The following is a 17006-nucleotide window of genomic DNA, read 5'->3' as shown; positions in this document are numbered from 1 at the left end:
CCATCTGACTCTGTGTTTTTATTAAGACCAATTAGAATTCATGCTACAGTAAATCCTCTGTTTTTACTAAAAATAAAACATGGTCTAATTGTCTTTTCTTAGGGACTAAGTTATCCATTGTATATCATCTCATGGTATAAAATATTCATATGGAATATTCCATATATATTATATATTTCAATATATATTCCAATATATTATATCAAAATCATCATCTCTAATTATTTGAAGTTTTATATATCACAATTTTCTAGGTAAAGAGTCCAAGAACCCCCCTGAGACCAACTGATTCAATCAAAGCCACCTCCAGAGTATGTGACCCAGGGAAGGAAATGCTGTTTTTCATAAAAGCAATCTATTAATCAGTGTTCAAGAATATAGTTAATAAAAATATTTAAATTCTCCTGCAAGAAAACACACAAATATTAGGAAAATACAAGTATTTGTTCTAACATCTATTTTATCAAGAAATAACAGTTGTCTGTTGTGGGGCACCCACCAGAAAAGATTGTCTGGGCATGGGTTTAAGCCAATAGCAAGTCTTTATTAGCAAGCCAGTGACCACGCTGGATGTTTGGGATACCAGTGTAGATAGCCCTGAGCCATTCTCAGAGTGAGCTTTTAAGCATAAAGAACATATTCTGTGCTGACATACTTCAGTTAGGAGTAGTTAGCCAGAAGCAGAACTACAGAAGCCAAAAAGCAAGGTTACTGCATTTAGAGAATTTCCCAGAACTGAGATGAATTAAGTCTTTGTTTTCATCTTGGCTGATGGTGCTGTCTTCATGCTGAATTTTATGGTCTAAAGGGTACTTCCATCATGGAGACAGTTGTGTTAACATCTGGGGGACTGTTACACCGCTACCTAACATCTATCAAAACAAACATCAAATAAAGTACAAAGCCTTTCAACTGAAAAAAAAAAACCCAACTGTTTCTAAATATTTTGCTCTAGTTAGCATTGAAGTAGCCTTGTACCATAAAAGCAATTAGCATTCTATAAATATCTCAAAATGTGAGTATTATAAAATCTCATGTACTGGTTTAGTGTTGCATGCCTTTAAAAGCATCATTCAAGAAGGGCAGTGGTGGCGCACGCCTTTAATTTCAGCACTCTGGCAGCAGAGGTAGGCTGATCTCTGTGAGTTTGAGGCCAACCTGGTCTATAAGAGCTAGTTTCAGGACAGCTAGGGATGTTAAACAGAGAAACCTTGTATCAGAAAAAAAAGAATAAGAAAATAAAAAAGCATCACTCTGGAGATAGAGGCAGGCAGATCTTTATGATTTCATGAGTTCAAGGCCAGACTCTAGCATAGTAATTTCCAGGTCATCCAGAGTTACATAGTAAAACTTCATATTTAAAAAATACACGCACACACACACACACACACACACACGCACACACACACATACCTATAAAACTTGCAGTTTTACTCATATAAAGACAATTTTAAAACCTCCTAGAAGGCATGATACACTTCAGAAATCAATTGTGAATTCATATTAATAGAGGATGCTGTTAGCTCTCCAGGTATTTATTTGGAGTGGATAAATAGACCAGTTTTTGACAAGAGGCCTGAAATTAAAAAAAAATTCAAAAAATGAGATTTGATTATGATATGACATCACCATCTATGCATATAAATAAACATACAAAACTTTCAAGTAAAACTCAGATTTTTGGTGGCCCTTTATAAATTGGATCTATCCCTTTATCAGCTTAATCTACACAACAATTTAATGTGCTGAATTTCGTGACCCAAGTACTACTTGCAATTTATGATGAAAAGCACTTATCCGTTCTTTCTGAACTGGCCAGTTCAAGATGCAACGAGACTTAAACATTCCTCTTCGCAAGCAGAGTGCATGGTTTAGTTTATAATCTGGGATATTCTGAAGAAAAATCAATATAATTGAATCCAGATTTTGCTCAATGGCTTGCTGAACTGCATGGTGAACCTTGAATCTAAACAAAACATGAGAATGAATAGTTAGGTAACTAACATAGTTGTTAAAAGTTAAAAGCTTAACAATCTAAAATTATTTCTGGAATTTATTTGCATTTTCACTAAAAATTAGAATCCCCCATTAATTTTGTTGTTACAAATTTTACGAATTGTGAATGTAGCGATTTTGCAAGTTCGGTTGAAAAACGAGCACAGACATAAGACATTCATAAATTCCCCTACCTTCTGCACAAAGGGTCTTTTAACAGATGGTTTGTTACAACGAAAATGACTTTTCTGCTTCTTTTGATGCTATTGACGATGGCTTCAAGTCCCAGGACACCTGCTTCAAAGTCCCTTTCTTCTAGACAAAATTTAAGAGTTTGGTCTTGTTCTTCCATTGGGGAGAAGTGTTCCCAAACCCAGTCTCTATCGTTATAGGCATGGATTATGTATGCTGTGTATTCAAACTGCTCAGACTGTGCTTCGATTTCCTTGAAACCAAGAACCCGGTGCACTAAGACGTTCCAGTAAAAAGATATCCTCCAGCCCTCAAAGTGAATGAGCAATGCCGAGAGTATAAAAACCATGAGTCCAGTGGTACTGATCATGAAAAGGAGCTCGAAGGGGGCACTGTCTTTACAGGATGATGTATCAAAAAGCATCACTGGGAAGCCATGGTACTGAGGTGGAGTGTTGCACAGGTAATGAGTGGGTAGCTCAGTGATGTTAGCGTGGGTCTGGTTAATCCAGCTCACAAACCAGGCAATACTTTCGCACGTACAATCAAATGGATTAAAGCGCATATCTAAACTATTCAGGTTCTGGAAAGCTGGCCCAAAAACATCCTTCTCAACTGACGTGATGAGGTTCTTCTGAAGATTCAATGCCCTTAGAGACGTCTGGTCATCAAAAGTAGACGGTAGAAGTATGTTTAAATTATTCAGCCCTAGATTGATGCTCTTCAGCTCAAATAAGTTCTTGAACACCGTGACTGGGATTTCGTCAAAGCCGTTAGATTCTAAATTCAGGATGTGGAGGTGAGATAGGCCCCTCAGGAAATTGACAGGACCACCAGGGTTTGCATGCTTCCAGAGCCTTGCTAAGTTGTTGTGCTGAATATCCAGAATTTCGAGATTCTCAAGACCCTCCAACAAGTCCTCGTTTATGTTGGCTATGTTGTTGTTGCTTAAGTCCAGAATGGTCAAGTTACCAAGCGGGCGGAAAGGCGAAGGAGACAGCTCCACATTTTTAAGTGCCGTCCTCCTGAGCATCAGCCGTTGAAGACTGGGAACCAAAGCAAAGGAATTGCTAGTCAGTTGGAGATTTTTGTTATAGGACAGGTAGATCTCAAATATATTTCTCAGACCTTTCCACTCCTGGCCTGTGAGTTCTTGCTCAATTTCATTAAGGCCAAGATCGAGAATCCTGAGTTGGCCCAACCAAGAGAAAGTACCACTTGCTATTTTTGAGATGTGATTTTTCGTTAAATTGAGGGTGGACAAAGGAGAATGAGCAAGGGACACGAAGGTTTCATTGGTTAAAGTTTGCAAACTTGTGAAAGTTTTGGAAAGACTTAGGTACTTCAGACTCACCAAGCCCGTGAACGTATTGCTTTTTGTACTCGGAATATTATTATCGTCCATGTTGAGATATTCCAAACATTTTAGCCACTGAAAGGAAAAATCATCGATCTTGGGGTGTGAAGCAAGTGAAATACTTTGTTTAGTAAACGCTCGCTTCAAATTCAGGTACCTCAGATTGGAAAGTCCGTAAAAGGAGCGGGGAGACAAACTCTGGATATTATTGTAGTCCAGAGACAGGTGCCTGAGGTGTGGGAGCCAAGAGAAGGAATCGTTACCGATATCGCGGAGGCTGTTGTAGGAAAGATCAAGCCAGGTGAGATTTGTCTTCTTCAGTCCAGAGAACGTAGTGTCTCTGGTTGCAAGAAGCTGGTTGTTAGCAAGAGAGAGATTCTGGATGCTTGTGCCTGAAAGTTCCCAACAAAGCTTCTCTGTGAGGTGGTGGTCTAGTTGAGCGTTGTTCAAAATGAGAGCAGATAACTTGCCAATTGCATGAAAACACCCTGGAGAAAACTGGCGGGTCAAAACAAACAAAAAACCCAGATGTAACAGGCTCTGCATCTTTGCTCAGTTCTCCCGCCCCTTGTGCTTGTGACTGGTGCAGGGCAGCCCACTCTATCCCTCTAGTGAATGGCTCCTTCTTCACTCTGTGCCTGTAGCCACCTATATCCCAGGGTCTTCCCAGGCTTCCCAGCATTTTACCTAAACAACAATGGAGTCAGTTTCATTTAAAAAACTATGTGTGGAAACAGTAATGGGGCAGACCCTGAGTGACCACTTTCAGGGGCCACAAGTAAATAGACCATGATGGTATTTTCTCTTCATTTTACTTGTGGCCTGAGAACAAAGGGGCTTGGCTTTCTTATATGTAGCTTGTAACAAGTTTGGTCTAATGGAGCAAAAATTAACTAGGAATAAGAAAAGAGGAGGTGTGCTTTTCTTTTTCTTCTTCTTTTTCTTTCTTTATTTTTTTTTAAGGAAGTTAAAATGAAAACAGGCAACTATTAAATTATGGTCCATTTGCCTGAGCATTGCTTGCAGCCTTGGAAGTTAAGGTGGTTTTTATTACTAATTACCGTGTGGAAGATGTTCAATGATATGACATTAATTTTACCCCCATGAATCAGTATTGCATGGCTGTGGAGGACAATGTTAGGATTCAGGCATTATGCTGGTCCTGTCACCTAACAGGATGAACCTAGGCAGTACTCTGACTAGCTCAGGGTCCTATGGCTGTTACATCACTAGGCAGGTAGGCCCCTATGCTGGTCCTAAGGCCCTGCTAAGAAGCAAGCTCCACCCATTTCTGCTCTCTTTTTTTTCCCCCAGCTGCTCTTCTGAAGAGACAGGTTAGTCCTTGTCTCTACTACCTCTTTCTCTTTATTACTCTTTCTCTCTTCTCACCCCTTTACCCTTCTCTCAATAAACTCCCTGCATGGCTCTTTTGTCTCCAGTCCACTGTGAGGCCTCTGGCCCTCTCCCACCAGGGTCCCGCTGGTGCCTTTTCACAAAAGCATAGTCTTGGGTAACATACCAGAAATGCCACCCTGTCACCTGCCCTTTTTTGTCCTAATATACTCCTGTGTAAAAACAATCAATTGATTAAGAAGACCACGTATATACATACAAAATATACAGAAATAATTTTCACAGTGTTAGTACTGAGTTAAGTGTTCTAAGATTAAGCTGTTGTTGGTTTCTTTTACTTATTTGGAGAAGAATTACAAATAGATGTATACAAATACTAGCAATGTTTTTTATGATGGTAGACTTTAAGTGATTTTTTATTAACACTCTGTTTATGTATTTTATAAGATTAATGCAATAAATGTTCTAATCAGAGAAAATAGTTTAAAATCAAATGAGTAGCATACACAAATGATTTTATTATTCTTTTGGGATAATTTCTTGCGCAGTGTCTTATATCTGAAAAATAGCTGTTTAAAACTGTATTTGTTAAGGATTTCCCATACTCTCGCAGCTTGAAAATGCCCTGGATAAAGAGTTCCAGGCAATTAATGACTGGTGAGAGCGGGAGAGTCTTCCTGGGGATGTGCCCCTAATTAGTTAACTAATACCACATGGTCAGTTCTAAACAGATATATTCGAGCAATATTTAATGAATGTAAGAATATCAAATGTGCGTAATATAGACATAGCTTTGTATGGAAATAGTTCATCTGAAGACCACAGGCCAAAGAGAGGCAAGATAACTGAGAAATATCTCATTTCAGGGAACGTTTTACTCTAAGAACTGTTGCGGGACAGGTGCAATCCTAAATTCTTTCGCCTCGTAGTCCAGTGAAGTAGCACTTTTAAGAGCCCAGATTTGGAAGACTGAAGCCTAGATCACTTGAATGAGGTGCCGGATCACACAATTATCAAAACACAAAGCTTGTGTAGGGGTGGCTAAACCAAGTCGGGGGCCTGAGCGCTTAACCATCATAGTGTTTTCATTTGTATGGAGATCGCAGGAGGAGGAGGAGTTTGATTTTCACTATATAATTAGGAAACTATAGTCAGAGTCTTAAAAAAAAAAAAACAAAGAACAGCTCTGCAATGGCAGGGGGTTAGAGTTGACTCCATCAATGGGCAATGGGCAATTTTTCAACTCTTCTTCGGTGCAGGTGGCAGTGGCTCCTAGCAGCAAAGGTTGAAGGATGTCTTAAAGACATGGCAAAGCTTATCACTTCGTTTCACTAGAAATCCTAAATTCCCTTCGGTCCAGCACGGTTAGAGACCACACACACCTAAAGGTAGACTAGGAAGCAATTTGTCCTTGATTCTTACCTCTTTAAGTGCATTAGACGACAAATCCAATTTCTGTAAAGAAGAATTGCCAAGAAAATCGAGTTCTTCACTTCTTAGTTCAAGGATTTTATTTTTCGATAAGAGGAGCTCCCGGAGGTTTTCCAGTTGGACCTCAGTTCCCAACTTTGTAGATGACAAGCCATTATGCGACAGATCTAATTTGATTAAATTCTGAGAGCGAAAAATGAATACATAATATTAGAGACTCTCTCCAACTGTATGAATCTTGGAGGTATCTCAAAGGAAAAAAAATTGACTTTTCTCTCTGTTATACTGAAGGACAGATAACTTTTGTAGCAATTAAAAACACCATCATTGTTACAAACTTTTCACCCATTTTTCCTCAATGTTTGTACCAGTCTGCTGTGAAGCAGTCTGTCCTTTACATGGTTGCGTAAACAAGACCAGAAAACTGGCAATATCAGAAGACATGTTACATGAACGGGGTAAATTTCCAGGGGACCCATCCCTAGACAAAGACCTGCAGAGTATTAAAGGCTGTTGGGAGAAGAAAGTTTAGCCTCTCCCAGGGTTGAGCCCCCTTATTGGGTTGTCCAATGCAGAGTGGTCAGCCTTACTAGAGAAATGCATTTTGTCTTTTTAATACATACATGGAAGTCTTATTTCTTCAATAGAAATTCCATTAGATTTTTCCCTAACAAATATCACGGGTTTTCCTGCTTTTTGCCTGAACTTGAACAATCCATCAAGATGTAACCTCAATCCTGAACATCTATGCCCCTAATACAAGAGCACGCACATATGTAAAAGAAGCATTACTAAAACTTAAATTGCAATCAAACCCCACACACTAATAGTAGAAGACTTCAACACTCCACTCTCACCAATGACAGGTCAACAAGACAGAAACTTAACAGAGATATAAGAGAACTAACAGACGTCATGAATCAAATGGACTTAACAGACATCTATAGAACATCCCACCCAAACACAAAAGATTATACCTTCTTCTCAGCACCTCATGGAACCTTCTCTAAAATTGACCACATAGTCAGTAACAAAGCAAACCTCCACAGATATAAAAAAATTGGAGTAACTCCCAATCAGATCACCATGGATTAAAGTTAGAATTTAACAACAATACTACTCTCAGAAAGTCTACAAACTCATGGAAATTGAACAGTGAACTACTGAACCACTCCTGTGTCAAGGAAGAAAGAAATAAAGAAATTAAAATTCCTAGATTTCAATGAAAATGAAGGCACAATGTATCCAAACCTATGGGACACTATAAACGCAGTGCTAAGAGGTGTTCATAGCACTAAGTGCCCACATTAAAAAAAAACGGAGAAAGCTCACATCAGTGATTTAACAGCACACCTGAAAGCTCTAGAACAAAAAGGAGACTCAACAAGGAAGAGTAGAAGACAGGAAATATCAAATTGAGGGCTGAAATCAACAAAATAGAAACAAAAAAAAATACAAAAAAAATCAATGACACAAAGAGCTGGTTCTTTGAGAAAATCATCAAGATAGACAAACCCTTATCCAAACTAAGCAAAAGGCAGAGAGAGAACATTCAAATTAACAAAATCAGAAATGAAAAGAGGTACATAACAACAGACATTGAAGGAATTCAGAGAATCACTAGGTTATACTACAAAAAACTGTACTCCAAAAAATTGGAAAACATAAAAGAAACAGACAATTTCCAAGATAGATACCATATACCAAAATTAAATCAAGACGAGATGAGCAATTTAAATAGACCTATAAACTGCAAGGCAATAGAAGCTGTCATCAAAAACCTTCCAACCAAAAAGAAATCCCAGGGCTAGATGGTTTTAGTGCAGAATTCTACCAAAACTTCTAAGAAGATCTAATACCTACACTCCTCAAAGTGTTCCACATAATAGAAACAGAAGGAACATTGCAAAATTCTTTTTATGAGGCTACAGATACCCTGATACCTAAACCACACAAAGACTCAACCAGGAAAGAGAATTACAGACCAATCTCACTCATGAACATGGATGCAAAAATACTCAATAAAGTACTGGCCTGGTCCTCTGGCCTTTATAATCTTCCTGCTCCCTCTTCCAAGATGTTCCCTGAGCCTTAACTATAGGGGTTGTGTCGTTTTCTTCCTTTCTTTTTCCTTTTTTATTTATTTACTTATTTTAAAAAGAAACAAACTATCTTTTTTTTATTATATGTACCAATTCAAGTTCCCACTCCCATTCCCTCCACATGCCACCCCTCCCACCCTCATCCAATCCTCAGAGAGAGTAAAGCACATTGTTTTGGGGAAGGTCCAAGCCCCTCCCCCCCCACTATATCTAGGCTGATCAAGGTATCCCTCCAATAATTCAGTAACTTAAAAACTTAAGTTTATACAACTGTAGATAATATTTGCATTTCTTAGAACAAAAGAAACACATGCTTCTTACCTTCTGGTTTCTGAAAGGGTTGTTTTTAATTTTGTGTATTGAGTTAGACATTAGGTAGAGTTCAGTCAGGTTCCTGCAGAAGATGAAAGTTTTATCGGAAATCTGAGATAGCTCGTTGTGTTGGAGGTTCAAGACTTTCAACAAAGGGAGTGTTTGGCACAGCTCTGGCTCCAGTTTTGAGATGGAGTTAAATCCTGCATCCAAGACAGCAAGTCGGCTGTATCGTGTAATATTGGTATGTGGTAAGCTTCTGAGTTGGTTGTGGGTAAGATTCAGCACTGTGATGTTGACAGGAAGGTCAGCAGGGATGTGTGTCAGCTTCAGATGGCTGCAGTCAGCTACCTCACGTCTCACAGTACATTGGCTTGTGGAAGACACACCAAGAATGTATAGGGACAAAAGTCCCCCAAAGGAGTATATTAGATAGGATGAACATCCTTTCATGATTCTGCCCTATAGATGAAAGAGAAAGAGCATTGGTTAATACCATGCTTCCATGTCCTTTGGTGTTTTCTTTTAAAATGTATCGCCCAAATCCTATGAAAGATCTTTTAATAACTTTTGCACCATGAGAGTATATACCATATAAGTGATGTACCAGGCATAAATAATTCAAATAACATCAGTAAGTGAGATAAACTGTGGATACTTCTTTCTCATCTTCCCCCACCATAGAGATAAGGAACTCAGTCACACCATTTCCTTAAAACTATGGTTATTTGGTCAATTGTTATAATGACTACTTTTTAAAACTATCTCCAAGTGGACTCCAGGAAAAACTTTTCGCCTTGAAATTATTTTTATCGATACAGAAGAATTGAACACACTTCTGGAATACGATGACTATTTCAGTATTGTGTATGACACATAGTGAGCAGGCCAGAGTGATTTTCAAGTTTATCACTTCAAATGTTTATCAGTTCTTTAGGTTGTGAACAGTTAAGACCCTTTTTCGTAGTTACTTTGAATACATAATTAATCACTTTTAGCCGTAATCGTCCAAGTGACTTCTGAATTTTAGCGGCACCCTTCCATTTGTTAACCATCTTCTCTCTCCTCTGGCTGCTTGCACTGTTCTTGGCCTCCGGAACCCACATCTTTATAATTCTACAAGTTCACCTTTCATGCGAAAAAATGTGAATCTTGTCTTCCTTTGTCTGGTGTATGTCACAGCAATAATACCCTCAGGTTCACATGTGTAGTTACTGATGTGAAACAACTCTGCCCTACTCTAAATCTTAGATGTTCAACTGGACCATTCACTCGCTTTCTTTACTGGTTTTCTGTGCTTCTGTTTATCTTCACCTAATACAGTGTTGCAAGCATAATTTCAAAGACTAACTATATTTCTTGATTTGCTGACTACACAGAATATCTTGATGCCTTCCTTTGAGGCACAGGAGACACAGGCTCTTCGGCCTGTACCGCATCCTTCCATTCTTACAGGAATGTAACTGTTAGTACAGCATCGGTTGATATTACTAAGATATGAAATGTTAGAGTTTGGGGTCTGTAACTATGAGCAAGGAGAACCATTTTATCTAAGTTGGTTAGAAAATCCTAACGCTAAGAATCTCATTCATAATTTATATGTATTTCAGTCAATATTCACAGAAGAATCAGTGCAACTTAGAGGAACATAGTGAAGAGAGCAGACCTTGGAATAATGTGGCCTGCGTTCTGATAATGGTACTTCTGTTCTGTAGCTTTGGACAAGTTAGTTCATTTCTCAGATCTGGATGAAGTTCTCCAAAGGGAACTGTAAGGATCAAAGGAGACAAACTGAGCTGATCTCCTGGTTCTCAGAATATAGCAATGTGATATTAAAATCATTATTCAGTCAGAGTAGTAACACTGGGAGTTAAGAGAACGTGATTCTATAAGTTTAGTTTTCAAATTCAAACATTTTTGAAACTTTTTATTTACAAGAGCACATGATTTTAACTATGCTCTGTCTTGTAATATTTTAATCTGTAAAGAAAAACCCAAATTTGTCGTAGCCACGCACTAGACAAGATGGCAGCAGTAGAAACACTGAAGTGGGTAGAGCATTTGAAATGTAAGGGATTCCACGAATACTCAGGGAGTCACAAAACTGCTCATTAACTCGCCCTGGTTGAACATGAACTGCAGGTGAATCCCTCTCACAGCTGTGGCAACCTGCATTGTTCCCAGCCAGTGACACAAGACCATCTGCCGAGTACAGAGTCCTCTCAAACGGCTTTTGATTTTACTTTAAAAACCAAAGAGAAAGTTCTGGGTTCTGAGATGCCCTTGAGTTGTTGTACTTGGTATGTGACTTAAGAAGGAAGAGAAACGAGTCAAAGCATTTGCTTGTACATTATTGACAAAATCCAAAGACCTTCAAAAGTTTCATCTTGGGTCTTTGTGTCTTTAATAATTTTGATACACGGGTTATTTGAAGTACAGATTTCTTTTTCATTAACTTTTATTAGCACATACCAATTGAACAAAGTATTGAGCTTGGTTATGTTTTTTCATACAGGAATATTATGAACCTCAAATACCATGGGACTAGAAAAAAAATGGCTTAGCAACTAAGAGTACTTTCTACTCTTTTAAAAAATCATGGTTCAACTCTCAGCATCCGCATGGTTGCTTGCAATCATCTATAACTCCCGTTTTAGGGAATCCACATTCTTTTCTGGCCTCCACACAGACCAAGGCATGTACATAGTGCACAACCACACACACAGAAAAAACACTCATGAAAATAAATTTAAAAATGCATTTCACACAAAACCATGAAGGCATCATCTCCTTGTCTCCGACTCTCTAGCATTGTTAATGGGTCTGACACTCACCCGACTTCTCTTCCTTCATATGAAGATTTTTTTTTTCATTAACAGTTTCTCTTTATACATTTTATTGCCTTTTCTTTAAATGTGGTAAGGCAAAATTTCACAAGGATATTTCAAACTGTCTCTTTCCTTCTATATGTGTCTGTTGCTATTTGTTTCAGTCCAAAGGCTCATTTCCCCCTCAACTTTAATACTTTTCTTCTGTGATAGTTTCCTTTCCCATGCTTTCTCTAGTCTCTCCTTTGGAATTGCTTTCAGGCAAACATTGGTCATCCTGTGCAGTTTTGTTCTCGTCTTGGTTTTGCATTTTTCCTCTTTTGTCTTCCCATTTCATGTTCTTAGATATAGGCTTAGCCTTGCACTCGAGATCTACCCTGGTTGGTTTTTATTTTAGCAATTGTATTTTAAATATGTGCAAAACAGCGTACAAATCATAAATGTGCAAATTATTTAATTTTCATAAATGGATGTATCTCTGGAATCGCTCTTCAAATCAAGAGACCAAGGTTTCTCCAGTGCTTTAGAAATCTCCCTCATTCCCACTCCATGGATTTCTTCATTCTTCCTAAACACCAATGCTGATATTTCCTATATAAAAGGTTACCTGTCTGTGTGTTAAGTATTAATAAAATATTACATTACACCAGTCCCTCGTTAGCACAGTTTACATTTTGCAGTTTCAATTGCTTGTGACAGCCATGATGTAAAATACATATTCCCACAATGCAATGAGGAACTGGGGCATTTTTAGGGAGAAAGAGAGAGGTGGGGAGACAGAAAGACAGAAGCACCATATAACTTTTACCAGATCATGTCAAAAATGGGTCTATTCTTAAGTTTCACTGCAGGCACGTATGTACAGGTAAGTTGGCCCATGTAGGCTTGGATGCTCCTGATGCCCTCAGGCACTCGCTGCCATCCTAGAACACACCCCACAGCTAAAAGGGTAATATACGTATCATTTTGGGATCCATTACTTTTTCTTTGCTCCATATGAGCTTTGTAAGATAAATCCACCTCTTATTGCATCTTAATATTTATCATTTTATTGCTGTGAAATGCTCTGGTGGATGGTTTTCCAGTATATGGTTTCAACACATTCCCAAAATTTTGAAAAAAAATCTTTAATAGGGCCAGATATGATTATCTTAGATTTTTTTTAATCCCAGAAGTACTTGTGGGGGGCAGAGGCAGATGGATCTCTGTGAGTCTGAAGCCAGTCTGGCCTACAGGGTAATTTCCAGGCCAGCAAAGGCTACAGAGTAAAACCTTGTCTCAAAACAAAACAAAGAGAGAGAGAGAGAGAAGCAAAAAAGTATTCTTAAATATCTTAGACAATCCAAGGGACTTTACAAAAATATCTTTGTGTTATTCGATATAATAATCGATCCAAACACATATTACAAATATCAATCTTCTTCCTGAACAGATTTCTTTCTCATCAACAGTTTCAGCATTTCTTATACTGAATTTTTTTATCCAATGTAAATTTTCACATAACAACATGTAGGCATTTTATGTGAACATTCCCTGACTTTTGGCAAATGCATAAATCTGTGTGACTCAAATCCAGAGAATTCCTCTGTCCCTTCCCAGTTAACTTCCACCATTGCTCCCAGAAGTGACCACTTCTCTCCCTACAGACCATTCTTATCACTTCAGAAAGGAATCTCATTCATTCTCATGCATACGACTGCCTTTATTTGATGCATTAGTTTTGAAACTTACCTGTGATATATGTTTCAAAAAAAAAAAAAAATGAACTCCCGATTCCCTCAAAGGCTATGGTTCATGCCCCAGAGCAACCTGATATTTACTATTTTTATACATATCTATCATACCTATCATATATCTTGCAGTACATATCAGCTGGCAAATTAAGGGATAGACAACTAAGTTTTCCTCCCAGGACCATAAGGTTTTCTCTCCTCTACTTACCAGTTTATGAATACAATCCCTGTAAAATATTCTAGCTCTTGTTTAGGTAACATCTACCCTTCTGGAAAGGATGTGAATAAAAATTAGAATTACTGAGGACCAATGCATTTACTCACTGTATCCCTGAAAGACATTCCCAAGCTGAAAACATACTTCATTGAGAGAGAGAAAATCCACTAAGTTCCAACAAAGCAGGATGTGTAGAGGAAAAAAAAAAAGAAATCATGAATAGAATGTTAGGAAATTCAGAATAGTGACCACACACATACACACACAAAGACTCACAGACACACTCAGAGAAAGGGGGCACAAATCCTAGACATTTTATAAGAAGATCATATCAATAATTATTTCCTAAGGGAAGAGATTCATTTTTTATGAATAACTTTTCATCAGTAACATGCGTTACCAGGTAACAGTAAAGGAAACCTTTTAAAACATTTGGGGAAAAAAAATATGTCAAATTCCACTGTCAGCTGAGCAACTAAGAAAAAAGGAAACAGCCATTTGATGTAGGCAAAGACACATTTTAATCCAACAAACAAAACTCCAGTTAAAGTATGAGATGAGGGTGCTGGAAAAGTTACTACTGAATGATTCTTCCTGAGAGGCAGGGAGGAATAGCAGAGAAACCTTGCATTTGGGGAAGCACTTTTGGAGGCACATAGAATTAAATTTCTTCATTCAAGGGAGAAACGGCATTATAGTATGACTAAGGCAGGGGGCGTGGGGAACAAATACCTAGAATCAGCCATGATTTATAATTTGGTTTATAAACATTGCAGCATCTTTTTGTAAGTTAATACATGAGCACCTACACGCAGATACATATAAAATATAATCACATTGGAAAGTCAGGGAAACAACTTGTGACAACTTGCAGATGTGGGAGGTGGAGTATTTTCCCCCCAGCTAGTCCGTAATTTTTCACCCTGGTTTCCGACCTTACTACACAACTTCCTAAACAGCTTGCTCCTCTCTCCCACCATTCTCTTTTATTCTGGAACAGGAAGCCAGCCGCCAGTTCCTAGAAATACCTGAGGATTCTTTCTTTCTCAAAAATATTGTCATAAAATGTCAGCTCCTCTCCAGCCCACTAAAAAGAAGAAAGGAGTTTTTAACCGTCTGGGATTTTTTTTTTTTTTTTTTTTTTTTTTTTGCTTTAAGGCAAAGGTGCATTTATTTTTTTAAAAAAAGCATTTTAGTTAATTTCTAATAAAATGTTTTTACGTATTCTTTGAGAATTTCATACTGTATACCACCCATGGACATGTGTTTTGTTTACTTCTCACTCTCTGCCCCATCTGACCCCAGAGCCACCTTTACCCTTTTTAAAAGCCTATTGCAAAATCCCATCCATTCGAAGCTGTCTGAATGAGCCTTTCCAAGAACAGAACTCCGCAGAGGGAATATTTTTGGCTTAATTGCTTCATAAAATTGATGTTTTATCAAAGAAATCAGATTTGATTTTGCGACTAAATTTGCATTTGGCATTCCTATGCCTTTCTCCTCTGTACCTGTATCGCCTTCTACCTTCTTCTGTTGTATGATTCTCACAAGGTTTCATTCCCCACATGAAAGACAGGTGGATTAGCATTAAAAGTCAAGAATGTTCTGATTTTACTCAGCCAGAGATCCTGCTTTCTCTTAGCTCTCATTCAGACCTTTTTTTTTTTTAAATCAGACGTTTCCTGCAAACCTGAAAGTGAAACTTAAGTATAAGAAACAAAAAAGAGAGACGAGAAAGACAAAAAGACCGGAGAAAGTTTAGCATATTTAGCGCAACACAGGATATTGTCAGTGAAATAGTTAAATTGTTACCTTTCTTTGGTTTCTTTTTAACGACTTCCTGGAATTCACTGAAATGATCAGGAACTGAACTTTAGAGAGAAAGGGGAGGAACGCGCTGCGGGTGGAACTCTGGAAGTGAATGAGTTAAGGGCCTCAGGAGTTCAGCCTAGCCCTCAGGACCGATTGCAGATCCTCTTAAACCTGTCAAATTGGAGTAGTGTGTGGTCAAAGACTTGGGATTGGGGGTGAGAGGGGAGGTGGAGACTGAGAGTTGTGTGAGAGGACACCGGGACTAGCGCGCAGGGAGAGGGGGCGTGTCTAAGCAAACTGAAAGTCTTTCCTTCACTTACTTGGCTTTTATTTTCTTTGCAACCTTGCAAAATGAGTAGACTTGGACTTAATATCCTGGTCAAAATGGGCACCCGGTTTTCCAAATGGAAGAGGTGAGGACAGCCAGGGCACAGGTGGAGGTCCTGTCTCAAAAACAATAAGGAAACTTCCAAAAACAATGAGAAAAAAAGAGGGAGGGAGGGAAGGCGGGCAGAGTTCTTCCAGCACTGGCTGTCACAAAGAGCCCTTCTTTCTCAAGCAGACCCAGTTCCCCAAGGTGTCCAGAAGTTAAGCATCAGTAAGGCATCAAGCAGGTTTGTTCAGAGGAGAGCTTGGATTAACTCTTTTCTTCTCAGTAAATTTTGAACCCGGGCGGTGGTGGGTGCCTTTAATCCCATCACTCCTCACTCCCTTAGCTTCGAGGACTCCAGCTGGTTAAAGAAATGTGACTGCAAGGGAATGGACACAGTTTCCTTTTCATTACAGACGTACAATGACATAACAGACGACCAGATTGATACATAGTAAAAATGTAATAAAGTATACATGAGGCAGATTCCCTTTTCTGAAACCTGGAGCCGGGGTTGCTTAAGGACTCACCACAAGTTACTACGGGGGTTCCTTCATCAACCAGTAACGAAACTGCCCTGGGTTGAGGTGAAAGTGAACAAGGTGAATGGGAGCAGAACTGAAAGCAGGAAGTAGGTCTTGTCTTGTGGTGCTAATTGCCTTTCCCTGGGTCCAGTGAGTTCCTACCTGTGGTCACTGGGCTTGTGATTATACTCTCCTGACAGCCAGTAGTAACATCGTTAGTTCAACACTGTAAGCACCTGTCTTTAGCAATTAATTGCTCCCTACATTTATCCACCTGGAGGCCAACAAAACATTATTAATAGTATTGACAAGATTTCTTCTCTGTGAGGACAAGCTGCATTGTGTGTGTGTGTGTGTGTGTGTGTGTGTGTGTGTACACCTGTATATGTGTACGTGTGTGTCTTATACATCTATAGTCATCAGTCCATGGTAGAGCATCTCTCTTGCTAGCCTCTGAAGGGCTAGTCCCGGTAACAGGATTCAGCCACTGCCTGGTGCTCTCCTACACTGACTCTCGGCTTCACTGTCTAACTAGTTTTGACCAAGTGGATATCGGCAGGAAGCAGAGTGTGATTCTGAATCAATTATTAAGACCTGATAAGTGCTTGTGTGCTTGAGATTCATCATGGAACGTCAACCTCCCTTTGGCTTCTCTGGAACTGAGTTGCGACTCAATAAGCCTGGATTAGCTGTGCAATGGGTGTGTGGGAACAAACACGCTGACTGAGCACCTGAGAGATGGCTAATGCTACTTTCTAGATGCATGGGAGACAATCCTCC

The 17006-nt window shown here is 38.9% G+C and overlaps 1 protein-coding gene across 3 annotated transcripts; it reads right to left on the bottom strand.

Moving 5' to 3' along the window:
- Window positions 1–523: 523 nt before the first annotated feature.
- On the bottom strand, window positions 524–16311 carry Tlr3 (toll like receptor 3). 3 transcript variants are annotated; one of them, XM_085680242.2, is made up of 7 exons: window positions 16233–16311; window positions 15653–16081; window positions 15333–15503; window positions 8752–9204; window positions 6320–6511; window positions 2190–4042; window positions 524–1966 (listed from the first exon to the last, which is right to left on the bottom strand). In XM_085680242.2, the coding sequence occupies exons 4-7, from the start codon at window positions 9193–9195 to the stop codon at window positions 1738–1740; spliced, it is 2718 nt and encodes a 905-aa protein (XP_085536368.1). In that variant the 5' UTR covers window positions 9196–9204; window positions 15333–15503; window positions 15653–16081; window positions 16233–16311; the 3' UTR covers window positions 524–1737. The 3 variants fall into 3 exon arrangements, with proteins under 3 accessions (XP_085536368.1, XP_048311617.1, XP_087756930.1); XM_048455660.3 differs by lacking the exons at window positions 15653–16081; window positions 16233–16311 and adding an exon at window positions 10409–10510 and having other exon boundaries at window positions 15333–15588; XM_087900804.1 differs by lacking the exons at window positions 15653–16081; window positions 16233–16311 and having other exon boundaries at window positions 15333–15588.
- Between the last annotated feature and the right edge of the window lie 695 nt (window positions 16312–17006).

The sequence above is a fragment of the Myodes glareolus genome, chromosome 23, assembly GCF_982192425.1.
Source record: "Myodes glareolus chromosome 23, mMyoGla1.1, whole genome shotgun sequence".
Classification (NCBI taxonomy): domain Eukaryota; kingdom Metazoa; phylum Chordata; class Mammalia; order Rodentia; family Cricetidae; genus Myodes; species Myodes glareolus.
This window is presented reverse-complemented; position numbering and strand designations above follow the sequence as displayed.